General features: G+C 37.1%; 1 protein-coding gene across 6 annotated transcripts in view; it reads right to left on the bottom strand.

Moving 5' to 3' along the window:
- Positions 1–18,168, bottom strand: part of ext2 (exostosin glycosyltransferase 2) — a 154,612-nt gene that overhangs the window by 101,710 nt on the left and 34,734 nt on the right. For all 6 annotated transcript variants that reach the window (XM_069905395.1, XM_069905385.1, XM_069905361.1 and 3 more), the window contains 2 exons: positions 15,955–16,071; positions 13,855–14,050 (listed from right to left, as the gene is read on the bottom strand). In XM_069905395.1, coding sequence (XP_069761496.1) covers positions 13,855–14,050; positions 15,955–16,071 — 313 coding nt within the window. The remainder of the gene's footprint in view (positions 1–13,854; positions 14,051–15,954; positions 16,072–18,168) is intronic.

Below are 18,168 nucleotides of genomic sequence, written 5' to 3'. Positions count from 1 at the left end.
ATGTCTGTCATAAATGCCTTATTCAGAAACTATCACCCAAGCTTCCCCACTGGCATCAGATTCCTGAATAATTAAAGAACCCCAGACATCGCCTTACTTTTCGTGCATTATTATTGCTTTTGTTTCATTTTTTATAGTAATGTTGTAAGATGGTTATAATATGAATGTTTGCCCTAAGACGCTGCTGCAAAACAACGAATTTCATGACTTGTTCAGGACAATAAATCGTGATTCTGATAATCCAATAAGGAGAAAATCCCCAAACAATAACACTATCAATTGCTCCTCTGCCAGTTGTTTTGCAATGGCACATCACTGAATTCTGTTAAAGGCAGAGATCCAAACTGAGCTAGAGATGAGACACTAACAGAGGTCAGCAGCAGAAAGTGACATGCCTACAAGTGGGTCCAGATGCACTATGAATATGCCCCCAGCTTTGTAACTAGGGAATGCTTGTGGGGAATCGATTCCTGGCACAGCCTCGCAAAAAAAAATGAAAGGTCAAAATTACAGTATAATACATAAAAACTAGAACATTTTATTCTTTCCATTGATCAGAAAGAATGAAGACAGGAAACACCAGAGGATAGATAGAATTATATTCATATAGCACAAATTACAGGAACATATATTTAAAACTGGTCACTCGATGCAAATTATACATGAATGTGTGCAAAATTCACCGTGAAGTCCCATGTGATGTTTTGACCTAGAAAAGGCTGAGTTGGCATTTACAAAATAATCCCAGCAGTGGAGAAGAAACATGCAAGCCACAGAAACCATCGAATTAAAGGAGCATTCTTGAAAATATGATACTAATTCCCTGATACATATTCTTGTGTACCTGCATCCTATTAATTTAACTGATACCACTAAATTGCTTAAACAGAAATCTGAAAGGCATTAAAACATATTTTTAAACGATTTAATAAGATGAATGATGTTAAATACATGTTCAAATTTGTGAGCATGGAGAAGAATTTTCCATTTTTCACATGGCATTATGAGAAATTTCACACAAAATTACAATTAGCTCACTCCCAAAGTGAAATAGCACCAACTACAGGAAGTCTGCATTTTACTGCAAACTGGCGAAGGGGGAAGGAGGAGTGGGCAATCAAAAAATGTAGGCAGCAATTTTGGAGGTGGACTCCTCATTATTACTGCCCTAACACCAGAAGAGGTTGAGAAATTTCATGCTTAAATCATGTACATCCTCCACCCTAACATTAAAGACACTAAGAACTGGATGGCAGATGAAGTCACTAGTTCAAATTCAGGGCATCAAATACAGATATTACTTTGGCATGAAAGGTCATATGGCAGCAAGGTTTTCTAAGTAGTGTCATAAATCTGATGGGTGTATTTTTCACTCTACCATTCCCCCACCCCCATAACCCTAATGAGAAGGACTAAAATGATAATTTTTGCATGTATTTTGATTTAAGTAGGCTTTGAATGCCATGTGTAGGAGTACCTTTGGAATTGAACATATGCCAAGGTTCTCCTTATCTGGACACCAAACAGTAAATCTTTTCCATCTGTTGTTATAAGCCTTTTGAAACAATAGTTTCTTAAAAAGTTTACAACAGATTATTTGCAGCAGTGGCAATCTTTTCAGTTCTTTTAGCCTAAGGCTGTAAAACTCCTGCATCTTTTTTTCTTGGGTTGGCAAAGTATCCCTATATTTGATAATGGTAAAATCAAAAAGGCAATGTACAATTTCTGGGGTATACTGTATATTGAACTACATTTCTACTTTTCTTCTAATAATGGAATTTAACATGGAAAAGTACAAAATGAAACTAAGCCAGGGCAGGATATGCAATGGCAGGGCCTGGGAAGTGTAGAAGTGAGGGACCAAGGGGTACAAGTAAACAGTTCTCTGAAAGTAGCAACACAGGTAAACAAAATGAAGGTATTGGGCAGGGCAGTGACTGTAAGAGGTGGAACATCATATTTCAGCTTGGAATGTTGTTTGCACTTCTGAACACCATACTATAGGAAGGTTGTGAATAAGAGAGAATAATGAAGATTCGCAATATGTGGCAGGGACTGGAGGGATAGCAAAGACAGAAGGAAAGTCTGGATACTAGATTTACTGGGACAGTTTTTCTGAAATCACCCAGGGAGAGGGGTGGGGGTGAAAAGATAAGATGGATGATTCGTTTGAGATATGCCTATCCAAGGGAAAAAAAAATGATCTAAGTGGAGAGGGGACCTGAGAGGCATGTTTTTCCACACAGATGGTGATGGGCTTATGAAATGAGCTGCCAAAGGAAATGGTAGAGATGGGTACAATAAGAACATTTGAAAGACACGGACAAGCTCATGGATAGGAAGGGTTTAAAGCGATATGGGCCAAAAGCAGGCTATGGGTCTAGCTCAGGAAGACACGCAGTCAGCACGGACAAGTTTTGACATAGGACCTCGCCTGTTTCCATGTTGTATAACACACAGAAATGCTAGAGGAACTCAGCCAGTCTCACAATGCCCATAAGAAGTAAAAATATGTGAAGAAGGTATGTGAAGAATTATACAGTCACAGCATTCGCAGACTTTCCCTTTTCATGATTCTATAATTCTGTTTTGTCATTACATTTTAATGTGCAGATATATTCCCGTTCCTGCTCCTCAAAACTGGTAGGTTCATAGCATGACTCCTACTCTGAACTTAGTTACATGAATACAAATGCTTGCTTAATTTTATATTGTTTGTTAGGTATTTCTGAACATTTTCTGCTCAATTTCATCAACTTTTCATATTAGTTCATAACAAAAAGTTACATTAAAACTAATACGAATACAATTGGCATATCTCTAAAATAAACAATACTTTCATCAGGAGGTGAACAGGAAGATCTGCAGAAGCTGGGCTCTAGTGAAATACACAGAATTGCTGGAGAAACTCAGCAGGTCATGCAGCATGCATAGGAAGTAAAATCCATGGGAAGCAACTGAAGAAAGGCTCAGGCCCAAAATGTCAACAGCCTTTTACTTACTATGTATCTCTATTTGACATGCCGAGTTTTTTTTCCCTGCACTTTTGCATGCGCACTTTCATCACGTTATCTTCCATATGTAAATAAAATCTTCAATCTAAAACATGCTGGGATTTTTAAAACATTTTCCACTGCTAGCTCAGATCAACTAGTTGATAGCAGTGAAAGGGTGAATTGTCAAGTCTTTTTCAGTGCTGCGTAGGCATAATCCAGAGAGATACTTTCATTCTGTACTGCATGAGTATTGCCTATATGGAATACTATCCTTCAAATAAAGTAAAATTCAAGCACATCTGCCATTTAGCCAATTCCAGTTCGCAAAATACATTTGTCACATCTTCCTGGTATCTTAAATATTCTTCTTATTGAATGCTAATTCAACCTCAAAGCAATGCTAATGGATGTACAAGCTTTTTGTAGATAAGATTTTTGAAAAGCAATATACCAGGAATGTGTACATTTTCATGGATTTCCAAAAAATAAAGCTCAAGCAGAGATTGCCATTTAAGGACAAACTGACTTAAAATTTAATAAGGAGAAAAAATGTCCCAGAAAATAAAATTCAAGGGCAATCATCACACAACAGCATCTCACTTTAGTATGTTCTTATGTTGCAGAGCATTACAGTGGAGGATAATCAGAGAAAATATGACACATTACACAAAAATATGGCATGTGATCAAAGTTTAGTCAGAGAGTTTTTAAGGATCATCTTAGATGAGGAGAAGAAAAGGCACCCAAATGTTTTGAGGGAACTCCAGAGTTTAGGGTTAGACAACTAAATGCACATCTGGTTTTGCTTTTCTGTTCATACATGGATCTAAACTTTGCAAAAAAACTAAAACCAGCATTTATTGCCCATTCCCAATTGCCCTTATGATGTGGAGGTGAGCTGTCATCTTGAATTGTTACATTCTGTGATCCCATGGTGCTGTTAAATGAGGAGTTCAGGATTTTGACCCAGAAATGATGAAGGAATGGCATGAAGCCAGCATATGAAAGTTGAAGGAAAATGGAGATCGTGCTGGCTCAATACATCTACTGCCCTTTAATGTTAGAACAGTTGAGGTCACAATTCGGTAAATTGAAGCGGGACATCTTACAGACGACGTACATTATAGCCACATGGTGCAAATGCTGGAGGTAGCAATTGTACAGGATGGAGGATGGGGTTTATATTATCTACCAAGCAAGTAACCAATTCTAAAATTCGAGAACAAGGTTTCATTTTCAACAGTAGGACAAATGAGGACATATTTAACTGCTGGCAGCTCATTTTGGCACCCATCATTTCGGGGTTGGCCAACTCAGAGGTTAAACTAATTGAAGTCCCTTGCTGGCCTCAGATCTTCTTCTAAGAGATGGTCAAATTTTTAAGTGGGAAATTGACAGATAAATCATGGCACTGATGGAGATTTCTTCAGGTGGAGCAAAGCAGACTCAAATTTTATGCAGTAGTTCTCTGGGATATTTGCAGAAAGGTATAATGCTATTGCCCAGGAATTGCATCGATTTGTACCTTTTCACACAACAAATGTACATAAGAATCATATTTGCTTCCTAGGTAAAGTTCCACTCAATGGGAAATTGGAGCTGATGCTTCTTATCACAAGTGATCCTAACAATGTGTTTCTATTTGCCTGTTGTATTTTTGCTGAGTATACATTACAGCAAGGCAGATTTGGGATGATTTGCTTATTTCAAAAGATCAAACTTGGTTACACACAACTCCAAATGAGACTGATCTAAGACATGAAAATTTACACTTCACTGTCCTTCACTTATGGTAATTTTCTGAGGAAATTATCATATATTTTAGAAGTTGCTGAAGTTTGATTTCATTAATCTTTACATGAATTTTGTTTTTTGAGTAAAGTGTTTCTTTGCTGTATATGTCATCTGTCACAAGTCCCACTCTACCTTTAAATTGTGGCTCATGCTCTGCATACATACTCTTTTGTGATCACCGTCAACAGAATCCAACAACCAGTTCTTTTTCAAATTCATTAACAATCCATTAATTGATTTAATAGGGGTGTTAGTCAAAGAGCCATGGCCATTCTTTCGCATCCCACTGTTGCTGTTTACTCATTGAGTTCCTCCTGCAGGCTGTTTTCTGAAGTATATTTCAATGGTGTCCTGCCCTCCCACCTTTAAAATCCATTCACTTGTCCCCAACGTGCTGTAAAATATTAATTTAATTTTGATATGCAGCACACTAACAGGCGCTTCTGGCCTATAAGCCTGTGCTTCCCAAATCAAATTGCAACCCTATATGCTTTGAAGGGTGGGAGGAAATCAGAGCACCCAGAGGAAACCCATGTGGACATGGAGAGAATGTACAAACTCCTTCGAGACCACACCGAATTTGAATCCAGGTTGTTGGTGCTCTATAGTGTTGCGCTGACTGCTATGGTAACCATGCCACTCTATCAGTGAAGCATCTTTTAAAAAATATTTTATTTAAAAATTTACATCCATGTAATTAATAAACAATTATATAAAAAAGAATATAAATTTAAGATAAATTTCAATCATTATCGGTTATAACCTTTCCCCCATATCCTATCTAAACCCCCACACCCCAGAGAGAGAGAGAGAGAGAATGAGAATATATTGCAATATAATGAAAAAGAAAATAGCTTCATGGATTACTCGAAGGATTGCTTTCCAACACACAGGATTCCAGCAAGGTTTATATGTTCAACTAGGGAAGATTAATACAGGTCTCGAGAGGCTGGAAGATAGTGTTACATATTTATACCTAAAATTTGCATATACAGGTTTCAAATTTGCAAAAAATATGCCATATTTATTTCTAAAATTTTATTTAATTTTCTCCAATGGGATCCAAGTTTGAATTTCTTCATTCCATCTTCCCATGCCCAAGTGTGAATCTGATTTCCAGGCCACTGCAATACACTTCCTTGCCAATGCTAATGCTATTTTAACAAATTTCATTTGGTATATTGATAGTTTCAACTTGGGTCTTGATCCTTCTATATTTCCCAATAGAAATAAATCTGGGTTTTGTGGAAATACAATGCATGTAACTTGTTCTAAAAAAAATCCTAAATCCACCTAAAAGGCTTTTCTTTGGGATATGACCAAATTGAATGCAAGAAAGTTCCTGTCTCTTCATCGTACCTAAAACATTGATCTGATAAATCTGATTTCATTCTATTCAATTATTGTGCTATTAAATCAAGCTGATATAGAAAATTATACTGAACTAATCTATGCCTGACATTAATAGTATTTATCATACAATCTTGACAGAGATCTGACCATCTTTGGCCATCAATTGTAATATTCAAATCCAGCTCCCATCTCTGCCCAGATTTATGAACTCCAGGCTTAGTAGTTCCTGTTTGTAATAAAAGATACATTGCAGAGTATGTTTCTTATCATTTCCCCTCCTAATAAAAGTTTCCACCCCACTACAAATAGGTGACAGCATCATTGGATCTAACTTTTCCCTCAAATATCCTCTCAATTGAAAATAACAAAAAAAGTATCATTACCTAATCCATATTTGGATTGTTCATAACAATCTTCAATACTTTAATGATTTTACAAAAATAAAGTTAAAAATTGATTATCCTTTGAAAAAGGTACAAGGTAATTTTGAATCAGAGGCATCTTGGGTGATAAACTTCCTTTTGCTCCAATTTCATAATTTATCCAATATAAAACAGTAATCAAGTGTTTCAACAATCGTGTTTCTTTAACACCAATTATTAATTTTGAATCCCGTTTGTATATAAATTCCTCTGCTAATCTCTCTCCCATTTTATCCAATTCTATTTTACATGTTTATTTAATTCTTGAAAAAAACTTGAGGTAATATTATACATAAGGTTTGAAAAAAGATAATGTATTCTTGGAAATATATTCATCTCAACACAGTTAATCCTTCCTACTAATGTTATAGGTAAAATCATCCATTTTTTTTTTCAAATTTTCTTCAACCTTTTTGAGTAATGGAAAATAATTCAATTCATAGAATTTAAAAAAAAATTATCTACACAAATCCTTAAATATTTAATTCCATATTTCACCACTTAAATTATGTATTTCTTTGAAAATGACTATAATCTCCACCTGTGAGGGACATAATTTCACTTTTGTAAACAGAAATCTTACCATATTCTTCCAAATGAAACTTAATTTTTGCAAGTGTTTTTTTTTCAAATAGACTAATATGCTCTTCTTGACCAACCCTAAATCCCTTAATTTTCAAATCACTCCTGATTGCCTCTGCAAGTGATTCTATAGCTACATAAACAAGGATGGAGATAAAGGACATCCTTGTCTCGTCAGCTGAAGTAGAGCGAATATTTGTCCATTAGTCACTACTTTAGCTTTGGGATCATTATATAATGCCTTAACCCAATTTATACAAGTTTGAGTAAATATAAATTTGTCCATTACCTTAAACAAAAAGTCCCTCTCCAATCTATTAAAAGGTTTTTCTGCATCTAAAGCTACTGAAATACATAAATCTTTTTTGTGTTCAAAATGTATAATATTAATTATTATAGCCACATTGTCAGCCGATTGTCTGTTTTTTTTTTACAAACCCTGTTTTATCCATATTTATTAATTTATGTAATAATTTAGTCATTCTACTGCCAATATTTTGGCAAGAATCTTATAATCTGCATTTAATAATGAAATAGGTCCATAGGATGAAGGCTTAAAGGGTCTCTGTCTTTTTTTTGTATCACAGTAATTATTGCTGTGGAAAAAGATTCTGGGAGAGTATAAGTAATAGATGCTTGATCTAACATTTCCATAAATATAGAAATCAATAAATCTTCAAATTCTTTATAAAATTCAGGCAGAAAACCATCTTCTCCCATGGATTTATTACTTTGTAATGAGCTAATTGCCCTCCTTCACCTCTATCTGTGTAAGATGAGCACTCAATTCTGCTTGTTCTTCCATACTCAATCGAGGTAAGTTTATCTGAGATAAATATTGTTGTCATCTTTTAAAGACTTTGACCTATATAATTTGGAATAAAAACTCTTAAAAGATTCATTTATTTCTTGAGGTTTATAACTAAAAACATTTGAATAGTTTTTAATTACATTTTATTGTTCTTGAAACCAGTTCTGCTTTTAATTGCCATGCAAGTGCTTTATGTGATAATTCACTGAACTCATAATACCTCTGTTCAGTTCTTGTAGTCACTTTTTCATTCTGTAAGTTTGTCATGTATTATATTGAAGTTTTTTCATTAATTAGTTGTCTACATTTATCTTCAGAACTTCTCCTTTGAATATTTTTTTCCAAAGCCTTTATTTCTTGTTACAACTCTCTTTCAAATACTCCTCCTTAATTTTAGAAGTAAAACTTATAATTTGCCCTCTCAAAGATGCTTTCCCATATTACAAACTTAACATTCACAGAGTTCAAGTTTCTGCCACAAAATAAATGAATTTGTCTTCTAATAAAGTCTCAAAAATCCATTCTTTTTAATAATAGTGAATTCAATCTCCATCTATTAACCAATTTCTCTTTATCAGGCACTACAATAAAGGCAAATGGCCAGACAAAATTCTTGCTTTATATTCTGCATCTAAAATTCTACCCTGTATTTGTGATGAAACTAAAAATAAATCAATTCTAGAATAAGAATCATGTTTATTTTAACAAAAAGAATAATCCCTTTCTCTGGGATGGATTTTCTTCAATGCATCTATTAAGTTCATCTCTCATTAATATCAATACAGACTTTTCTGCTTTAGTTCTTGTCATTACTACAATGGATTTATCCAAGAGTGGCTCTAAACAAAAATTAAAATCTCCTATTAAAATGTTCTCATGCGCTTTGCTACATTAAGAAATGTTTCTTGAATAAATTTCTCATCATCCACATTTGGTGCATAGAAATTCAGAAGAGTCCATAATCTAAATATATTTGACAATGTACTATCACATATTTCTCTGCAGGATATTTTACCACATTTTGAATTTTAATTGGAAGATTTTTAAAATCAAAATGGCCACACCTCTTGCCTTAGAATTAAATGAAGAAGCCACTACATACCCAAGCCAGTCTCTTTTTAATTTCAAATGTTCTCTTTCAATTAAATGGGTTTCTTGCAGAAAAGTTAAATCAGCTCACATTTTCTTAATACGTGTTAATACTATCTTCCTCTTCACTATTCCATTTTACCCATTAGCATTAAAATTTACAAATTTCACTGTAATAATCATCTTAATAAACCAGCTCCCTCAACAGCCCCTAAGGCTAGAGCTGGATGAGGTTCCCACCCTGGATGAGACATATAAGGCAATCGAACAACTGAAAAGTGGCAAAGCAGCAGGTATGGATGGAATCCCCCCAGAAGTCTGGAAGGCTGGCGGCAAAACTCTGCATGCCAAACTGCATGAGTTTTTCAAGCTTTGTTGGGACCAAGGTAAACTGCCTCAGGATCTTCGTGATGCCACCATCATCACCCTGTACAAAAACAAAGGCGAGAAATCAGACTGCTCAAACTACAGGGGAATCACGTTGCTCTCCATTGCAGGCAAAATCTTCGCTAGGATTCTACTAAATAGAATAATACCTAGTGTCGCCGAGAATATTCTCCCAGAATCACAGTGCGGCTTTCGCGCAAACAGAGGAACTACTGACATGGTCTTTGCCCTCAGACAGCTCCAAGAAAAGTGCAGAGAACAAAACAAAGGACTCTACATCACCTTTGTTGACCTCACCAAAGCCTTCGACACCGTGAGCAGGAAAGGGCTTTGGCAAATACTAGAGCGCATCGGATGTCCCCCAAAGTTCCTCAACATGATTATCCAACTGTACGAAAACCAACAAGGTCGGGTCAGATACAGCAATGAGCTCTCTGAACCCTTCTCCATTAACAATGGCGTGAAGCAAGGCTGTGTTCTTGCACCAACCCTCTTTTCAATCTTCTTCAGCATGATGCTGAACCAAGCCATGAAAGACCCCAACAATGAAGACGCTGTTTACATCCGGTACCGCACGGATGGCAGTCTCTTCAATCTGAGGCGCCTGCAAGCTCACACCAAGACACAAGAGAAACTTGTCCGTGAACTACTCTTTGCAGACGATGCCGCTTTAGTTGCCCATTCAGAGCCAGCTCTTCAGCGCTTGACGTCCTGCTTTGCGGAAACTGCCAAAACGTTTGGCCTGGAAGTCAGCCTGAAGAAAACTGAGGTCCTCCATCAGCCAGCTCCCCACCATGACTACCAGCCCCCCCACATCTCCATCGGGCACACAAAACTCAAAACGGTCAACCAGTTTACCTATCTCGGCTGCACCATTTCATCAGATGCAAGGATCGACAATGAGATAGACAACAGACTCGCCAAGGCAAATAGCGCCTTTGGAAGACTACACAAAAGAGTCTGGAAAAACAACCAACTGAAAAACCTCACAAAGATAAGCGTATACAGAGCCGTTGTCATACCCACACTCCTGTTCGGCTCCGAATCATGGGTCCTCTACCGGCACCACCTACGGCTCCTAGAACGCTTCCACCAGTGTTGTCTCCGCTCCATCCTCAACATCCATTGGAGCGCTTACACCCCTAACGTCGAAGTACTCGAGATGGCAGAGGTCGACAGCATCGAGTCCACGCTGCTGAAGATCCAGCTGCGCTGGATGGGTCACGTCTCCAGAATGGAGGACCATCGCCTTCCCAAGATCGTGTTATATGGCGAGCTCTCCACTGGCCACCGTGACAGAGGTGCACCAAAGAAAAGGTACAAGGACTGCCTAAAGAAATCTCTTGGTGCCTGCCACATTGACCACCGCCAGTGGGCTGATAACGCCTCAAACCGTGCATCTTGGCGCCTCACAGTTTGGCGGGCAGCAACCTCCTTTGAAGAAGACCGCAGAGCCCACCTCACTGACAAAAGGCAAAGGAGGAAAAACCCAACACCCAACGCCAACCAACCAATTTTCCCCTGCAACCGCTGCAATCGTGTCTGCCTGTCCCGCATCGGACTTGTCAGCCACAAACGAGCCTGCGCTGACGTGGACTTTTTACCCCCTCCATAAATCTTCGTCCGCGAAGCCAAGCCAAAGAAAAGAAAAAAAAAAGAAACCACTACTTCCTCCACTTGCAAACCCTCCTCCCTCAACTCCATTACTCAATATCCAATTGTCGGCGCAGACTTCCTCTGGCAATCCAGAAAGAAAAAAGAAAACAGATTTACAATTAAAGAATGCATTTATAACTATATATAAACCAACAAGTTTTTTTTAGATAATACACACTACCTCCCTCTATTTTACAGACTGCGACCAGATCACAAATACTCATGATTCAGTAGGAGTTAGAACCTCATTTCCCCTCCCCAACCCCACTGGTACATTTACAATTTAATCTTAGATCATTTAATTCATACATAAAGAATTTTCCAAAAGTCAACAAAAAATAAGTAGGCATTATTCTGAATTACACAGTCCGACAGAAACTGTCAGATAAACTTAGTCCTCCTAGGACACAGTAGCAACAACTAATTTTCAAATTCTTGGAGAATCTCTTGGGAGAATCTGCACAAGTTCTTCTGCTTGTACAAAACTCGAGAAGAACTTATTTTCACTTCCAGGCAAGAAAATCTTCAAGGTGCAGGGTGATGCAATGCAAATCAATATCCTTTCCCCCCCCCCAAAGAGACTTCTTAACTGGGTTAAATTTGCTTCTTTTTTAATAAATCTGCAATTGTATCAGGGTACAATAACACTTTACCCCCTTCATACTCAAGCAGGCCTTTCCTTGCTCTTGCCCCTTCTGCCACCAGTGTCATGATCTTCTCGCTATCTTGATATCAAAGAAACTTAATTAGCATAGAGTATGGCTTCTGATTTGGAAGTGTTTTTCCTCTAAGTGCTCTTTCAATCTCAATAGGGTGTTCAAAAATTTCACCTTCCAACACTTCAGGAATTCACTTCATAAAAAGGCAAATTGTCAAATTTTCCAATATATCCATTTTCTGCTGAAGGTTTTGAATTTCCATACTTTAAAACAATTTTGTTGTCTTCCACTCTTGTCAGTCACCATTTATTCCTGCACATTTTCTTTATTTTCCCATCTAACATCCAATTTTCTCATCATTTTACTGACTGCATCCAAAACTTTATCTATTTTTCCTTTCACTTCCCTCTTGATTTCATGAAAATCTCTTATAAATTATGCAAAATAGTCTTCTTCTTCTTCACTGCTAGGTCCTTGCGAGCGCAACTCTTCTTCTTCTGACATTGTCGCTGAAGGCCCAGCTTTTCTCACATGCGCAGTTCACTTCCAGGTTCTTTCCCAAAGCCATCTCTTAATTGCTGTGGGAGAGCAACGTTGGCAGATGGACTTTCCACAGGTTCATTCACCCAGAGAGCAGCTCGAACACTAGTTCCCTGTTTCAAGATTGCCGTAGGCCTCAGATCTCTTCACGTCGGGTTCCAGGTAGGACTGCAGCAGTTTTTTTTTTTCTTTCCTTGGAGGCATTCTTAAAATGTTGTTTCAGTGTTTAAATGTATTTCAAACTTTTTAATTAACTTACAACATTTCTTATTTAGTACTTTTTTATTAGTTTACCAGGAGGATCAGGTTCCTACATCTTAACCCCACGGCACCACATGACATCCCCCCCTCAATGCAGCAACTTTCAACATTTCTTTAGCAGCGTGCTTTAGACTTGCAATCACTTCTAAAAGACACAGGCATCAGGCTCTATTGGAACACCACCACCTCCAGTTCCACATTGAGATGCGTATAATCCTTTGGGAATATTTTCCCAGAATTTTCTTATGAGCAAATCTTGAATCTGCCTAAGAAATAGCATGATCAGAGTCCATTCACTAAACCTGAAATGGTTCAAAACAGCAGCGGACTACTGTATCAAAAGTAACTATAGGTAGGGAATAAATGCTGACATCTTGAATGAAAAAAAGAACTGAAATTATGTATCGCCACTATCCAGAAAGTTACGATTCCATTCTCCACACTTGATATTGGCACTCTTTTTGCTTATCTCTTGTAAATCATCCGGCCAAATGCTGAAAATCAGATGTGGAATAGAACTGCACCAGTAAGGCCAGCCAATTAGAAAAGTGTCTGAAGTAGGTCTTGAACTCATAATGTTATGATTCAAAAGCTGTGATACTACCAATAAACCATAGTTGGGAAACTTGGGATTTCCTACCCAGTGCAGTTTTGTGCATTGAGGAGATATTAAATATCAATAAGGCACTAATGGGGAGATCTGTTTTTTATTTGACCCTTTTCAGTCATCTTGGTATTTTATTCACAAATCTGTTCATGCCAAAATATTCCTTATGCATGTTGCAATCGAAACATCTCTACAATTCCTCTGAGGTTCACTAACCCCATTGTTTGAGCTGCTTTGTTGGATTGGTTCTATTCTTTCAATTAGTTATGTGCAACTTTGTCTTCTTTAATCTCGGCAATAATTGTATGAATCAAATTATAAAAAGGTCTTTTCCAATCATCTATTTTCAGCAAAGGGAAAAGGGGCAAATGCAACAGGGCATTAAAACTCCCTCATCATGAGTTATTTAATCCACAAAATTATGCATTCCCAGGCCTTGGAGACTGAAATTGTGCCAATATCTGCCTTCTAAAAAAAGCAGAAAGACTTCCAAGTACCGAATGTGGGAAACAGCACTAGTTGGCACAAATGTGTCTTTATTTCTCCTCATCCCATTACAGACCCACTGACACGATCCAGCATGCATCATGGATGAATCTCGATAAAAATTATTACAGCAGTGTCTGTAGAAATTAATACCCTCAAAATTTTGAGAATTGTTGTTTTAGTAAGTGCCCTCAAACATTCAAACACATACCTGTAGAATGTGTGGGTAGTCGAAGACCTGATTTTTGTGACAGCACTTCTGTGCAGAAGAGACACCTTCTGACAAATTGGTACATTTATCCAGGATTAGGAGAGCGTCTCTATGCTCAGCATCTATCGCCTCTAGCTCAGAACGGTATTCTGAATGGATAGCAGTTTGTGCCGACAAAATAAAATACATCCGGTAACTGAAAAACATTTTAAAATATTTGGCTTTTAACTTGCATTGCATTTATTGTACAGCCTTAAATAGTCTTGTGGAATTGGCAGTCCCTGTATTATGCAAGGATTTAATTCCTGAGAACTGACCATAAACTAATTTTGCCATAAGTCAGAAATGAGTGAGTGTTGATTAACTTAATTTTTTATTGTCTTTTACTGCATTATAACAATGGCACAGAATCAGAATATCCTTCATCCAATGGCTCTTTTGGTGACTTAAAGTATCAATTATTTTACAGTCGTCATTAGAAGAGACTTCTCTCATCAGTTTTTAAAGAACATTTCTTAAATGGCCTCATATTGTAAACTGGCAACTGTGTTATTAAAGACAAGGTATCTGATTACAACAGGAGGTTTCATGTAAACAGTTCCCCCCCCCCCACCCCCACCAAGACTGGTTGTCTTTTGAATTAACTAGCAGCTCTGCCTACTACACAACTCCTGAAAACTTTTGCATTTTTATAATTAACTTTTCTGTCTTGAAAAATGTTTTAAACATTATTGGAGAATTTAAGTAAAGTCAGATTTTCAGAAGTCATGTCTTCCATGGCCCCTGTATTCCGGATAAAACTATTCCTACTCTGCTTTTGGGCAGGAAACTCCGGATTTAAAGCTAGTGACCAGAGATGGTCATTAGCTTGCACTTGTGTGACATGTATTCATGCCCCGTATCATCCCACAACAGACAGAGCAGGGTCGAAGATCCAAATGACCGACTCCTAGCTCTCTCTGACTTTAATGTCAGACAGAAGTAGATGTAGTTGCTGCCTGGTAAGACAAAGGATAACTTATACATGTCCCAATATACCATCAGTGGAGGATTATTCTCACAATTATATTTTTAAAGATAAAAAATGCAATTAATAACATGATAAAGAGTGGCATAGTTAGTGTAGAAGCTTGCACAATGCTATTACAATGCCAGACACAGGGTTTGAATCTGGCGCTGTCTGTAAGGAGTTTGTCTGTGTGGGTTTCCTCCAGATGCTCCAGTTTCCTCCCACATTCCAAAGACATATGGGATTAGGTCCAGTGGAAACATGGCTGTATTTGGGCAGCGCTGGCTCATGGGCCAGAAGGGCCTGCAACTGTGCTATATCTCTAAGTATATTTTTAAAAATGCTTGTTCCATTTTGATCAACAGTAAGGCAAGATCATATCTAAAAAACTTACATAGGATTGAGTTTATTGAATGTATCAGCACTTTTCTTTGCTGAATAGAAGCAAATGCAACAGGGCATTAAAACAATACAGTGCTTGACAACTATTAAAATGCAAATAGGAACTTTAAATTTAGTTGCATGAAGAAGATTAATTTGAAGTTTTTTCAGTTTCATTATTGATTCAAAACTACTGAGGATTAAAGTATCTGATAATTTTCTGTTTTCTTCAATTAGAAATTAACTTTGTTATGAGGGTGAGTTGATTTAAAATGATAGCAACAGGAAAGATGTGAAGATTCTGTGCTTTATAACTCAAGGAACTGGCTTTTAGTAATCGGAGGTCTTTCCAGAAATCATTGCAGCTAAAACAATTTGAAATTATTGCTCAGATCTTCAGTGCAAGCTGGTACCAATTTCACTACCGTTAGCTTTATTTTTTACTATTATATACTAAGTGAATTGTAAGTTTGGAATGCGCTCTGCAGAGATTTGCATTGCCAAATTTACTTTTCTGTGGAGAAAGAAGGGTTACACTTCATTATACTTTAAATACTGTATAATTTACAATTTCAATAGAAATTTTAATGCATCAGCAAAACAGGCACACATGGACGAGAAACTGTCCATCAAAACTGGAATCATGTTTCTAACATTGACAAAGCGATTGGTTAAAACCATAAATTCAATCATTGGTTTTTGATTCTTACCCAGGTATCTTTGCGGGCAGATTGACATCTACTGACAATGGACTAAAAACTGGAATACTAACGTCATAACCTTGTCGATAAGTCCATGTAGAAAAACCTCCACCTGCAAGGAGGGCTCTAAAAATAAACAAGTCAAGAAAAAGATTACAAACATCATCTACAAGTTGGATTTCCAAAACATCATTTTCTGTTCAGGGAAATGCACAGACTCTTAACAAGAGAAATTAAAAAAAAAGGTAAGAAATTGGATCAGAGAAAAATTCTGCAGAGTTCTAGAGATAAATATGACAAAAGAAGGTCCCACAAGACCCAGGCTAATATTTGGAAAGTTTGTATGTTTACTTGCACTTCTAGAGAAAATATATGCAAAATTCTCATAAAATTATAAAATTATTGTTCTCTATCCTTACTTACTTCTGCCCATCCCAAGTTGAACACATAACAATTATTGCTATCTTCACTCTGGACTTTGTGTCTACCACCTGGTAAGTTAACTAACCATAATAATTCCAATTTATTGCAGAAAACAAATACTGAAGGTTTTAATGAAGGGTTTCAGGCTCAAAATTTTGACTTTTTCCCTTTCCACAAATGCTGCCTGACCAGCTGAGGTTTTACCAGTGTGTTCCGTTTATTTTTAAATTTCAAATTTCCAGTACCTGGAAGCTAGATTTTATATTAGTTCAATTCTCAGTCACTCTGGAAAACATACACATAGCATAAGTTGACTCTTGCCTACCATCAGTGTTCTAAATGCATTAACAAGCCCTAACATCAATAATGTGCTAATTTATTCTTTTTTAAATTTATAAAATGAAACATATGATTTGTCAGTCAAACAGTATTTCAAACCTTCTCTAAAAATCAGTAGCCTGTTTATGAATTAAATATTTTATTGTCTTGACATGGATATTTATATATGCATTTTATGGTGAAATGTTGGAAAACTAGTGGTGAACCAGTTGCATATCTCAAAAATAATTAGAGGAAAAACTAAATTTAAAACCATTCCTGTATTTATCTGGTTAGGAAAATCTATCGTCTACTTAAGCAAAGGTCTGAGGTGTTTTAAGTCACTTTTCACAAACTAAATACTGTGCTCAGGGAAGCCAATGCAAGGCATCGCTAAAGGGAAAATTCTTCAAGCACAGGCTATCTATGCATCAACTTAAAATATTTATTTTCCATAGATGTTAAAATTTAGTAATAACTCACATAAGAACAGAGATCCAAAGTAAAATTATAGTGGCAGGTTTTTAGGACTTTTAAAAACAGGAAAATGTGATGGAAATGTAGAAACATTTAGTAACGAAATTTCACAGCATATTCCCTTGGGAGCTAAAGGAATGATTCAGCCGTAGAAATCAGGGATCAAGAAAAAGTCAAAGCAATTATTACAAAAAAAGAAGTTACTTCTGGCTCGTTAACCAAATTAAATAATGCTCACCATGAATTAGTTATAAGCCCTTTTACACTTGCATCCCACTAAATTGGCCGTTCAGGATGGGAATGGGGGTTTAGCTTTTCACACTTGACCACTCCTAACTGGAACAGTGAACACTTTCACGCTTACAAGGAACCACCCCTGGGGTTAGGACTATTCTACCTTCTACCGGTGATATTGTGACGCATCGAGTGATGGTGGACCTGCCCTAAATCCTGATCAACATATATGACCTTGTATTTGAACATAATTTCTTTGGCTTGGCTTCGCGGACGAAGATTTATGGAGGGGGTAAATATCCACGTCAGCTGCAGGCTCATTTGTGGCTGACAAGTCCGATGCGGGACAAGCAGACTCGGTTGCAGGGGAAAATTGGTTGGTTGGGGTTGGGTGTTGGGTTTTTCCTCCTTTGTCTTTTGTCAGTGAATTTAATCATGCCTAATTATAACATAATTAGCTTTATTTACAGCAGAGTATGACCCCTTCAGCCTGTTGGGGTTGTTGTGCTGACCTACATAAACCTTTATAAAGGACCGTGGGAAGGTGCTAGCAATAAATAGCAATAGCGGACAATTTTAAAACAGCATGGGGAAGTTGATAGTGCTTGTGCACAATTTATACAGTGTTGGAAAATCGGTAGCTTTTTCCCATGGTCTTTATAAATTGTGTGCTATAGCATTACCAACTTTCCCACGCTGTTTAAAAATTGTCTGCTAAAGCTATTTATTTCCCCTCTCTCTCTCCTGCTGAGACTTTCCCATGGCAAACTT

This window comes from Narcine bancroftii, chromosome 1, assembly GCF_036971445.1.
Source record: "Narcine bancroftii isolate sNarBan1 chromosome 1, sNarBan1.hap1, whole genome shotgun sequence".
NCBI classification, from domain to species: domain Eukaryota; kingdom Metazoa; phylum Chordata; class Chondrichthyes; order Torpediniformes; family Narcinidae; genus Narcine; species Narcine bancroftii.
This window is presented reverse-complemented; position numbering and strand designations above follow the sequence as displayed.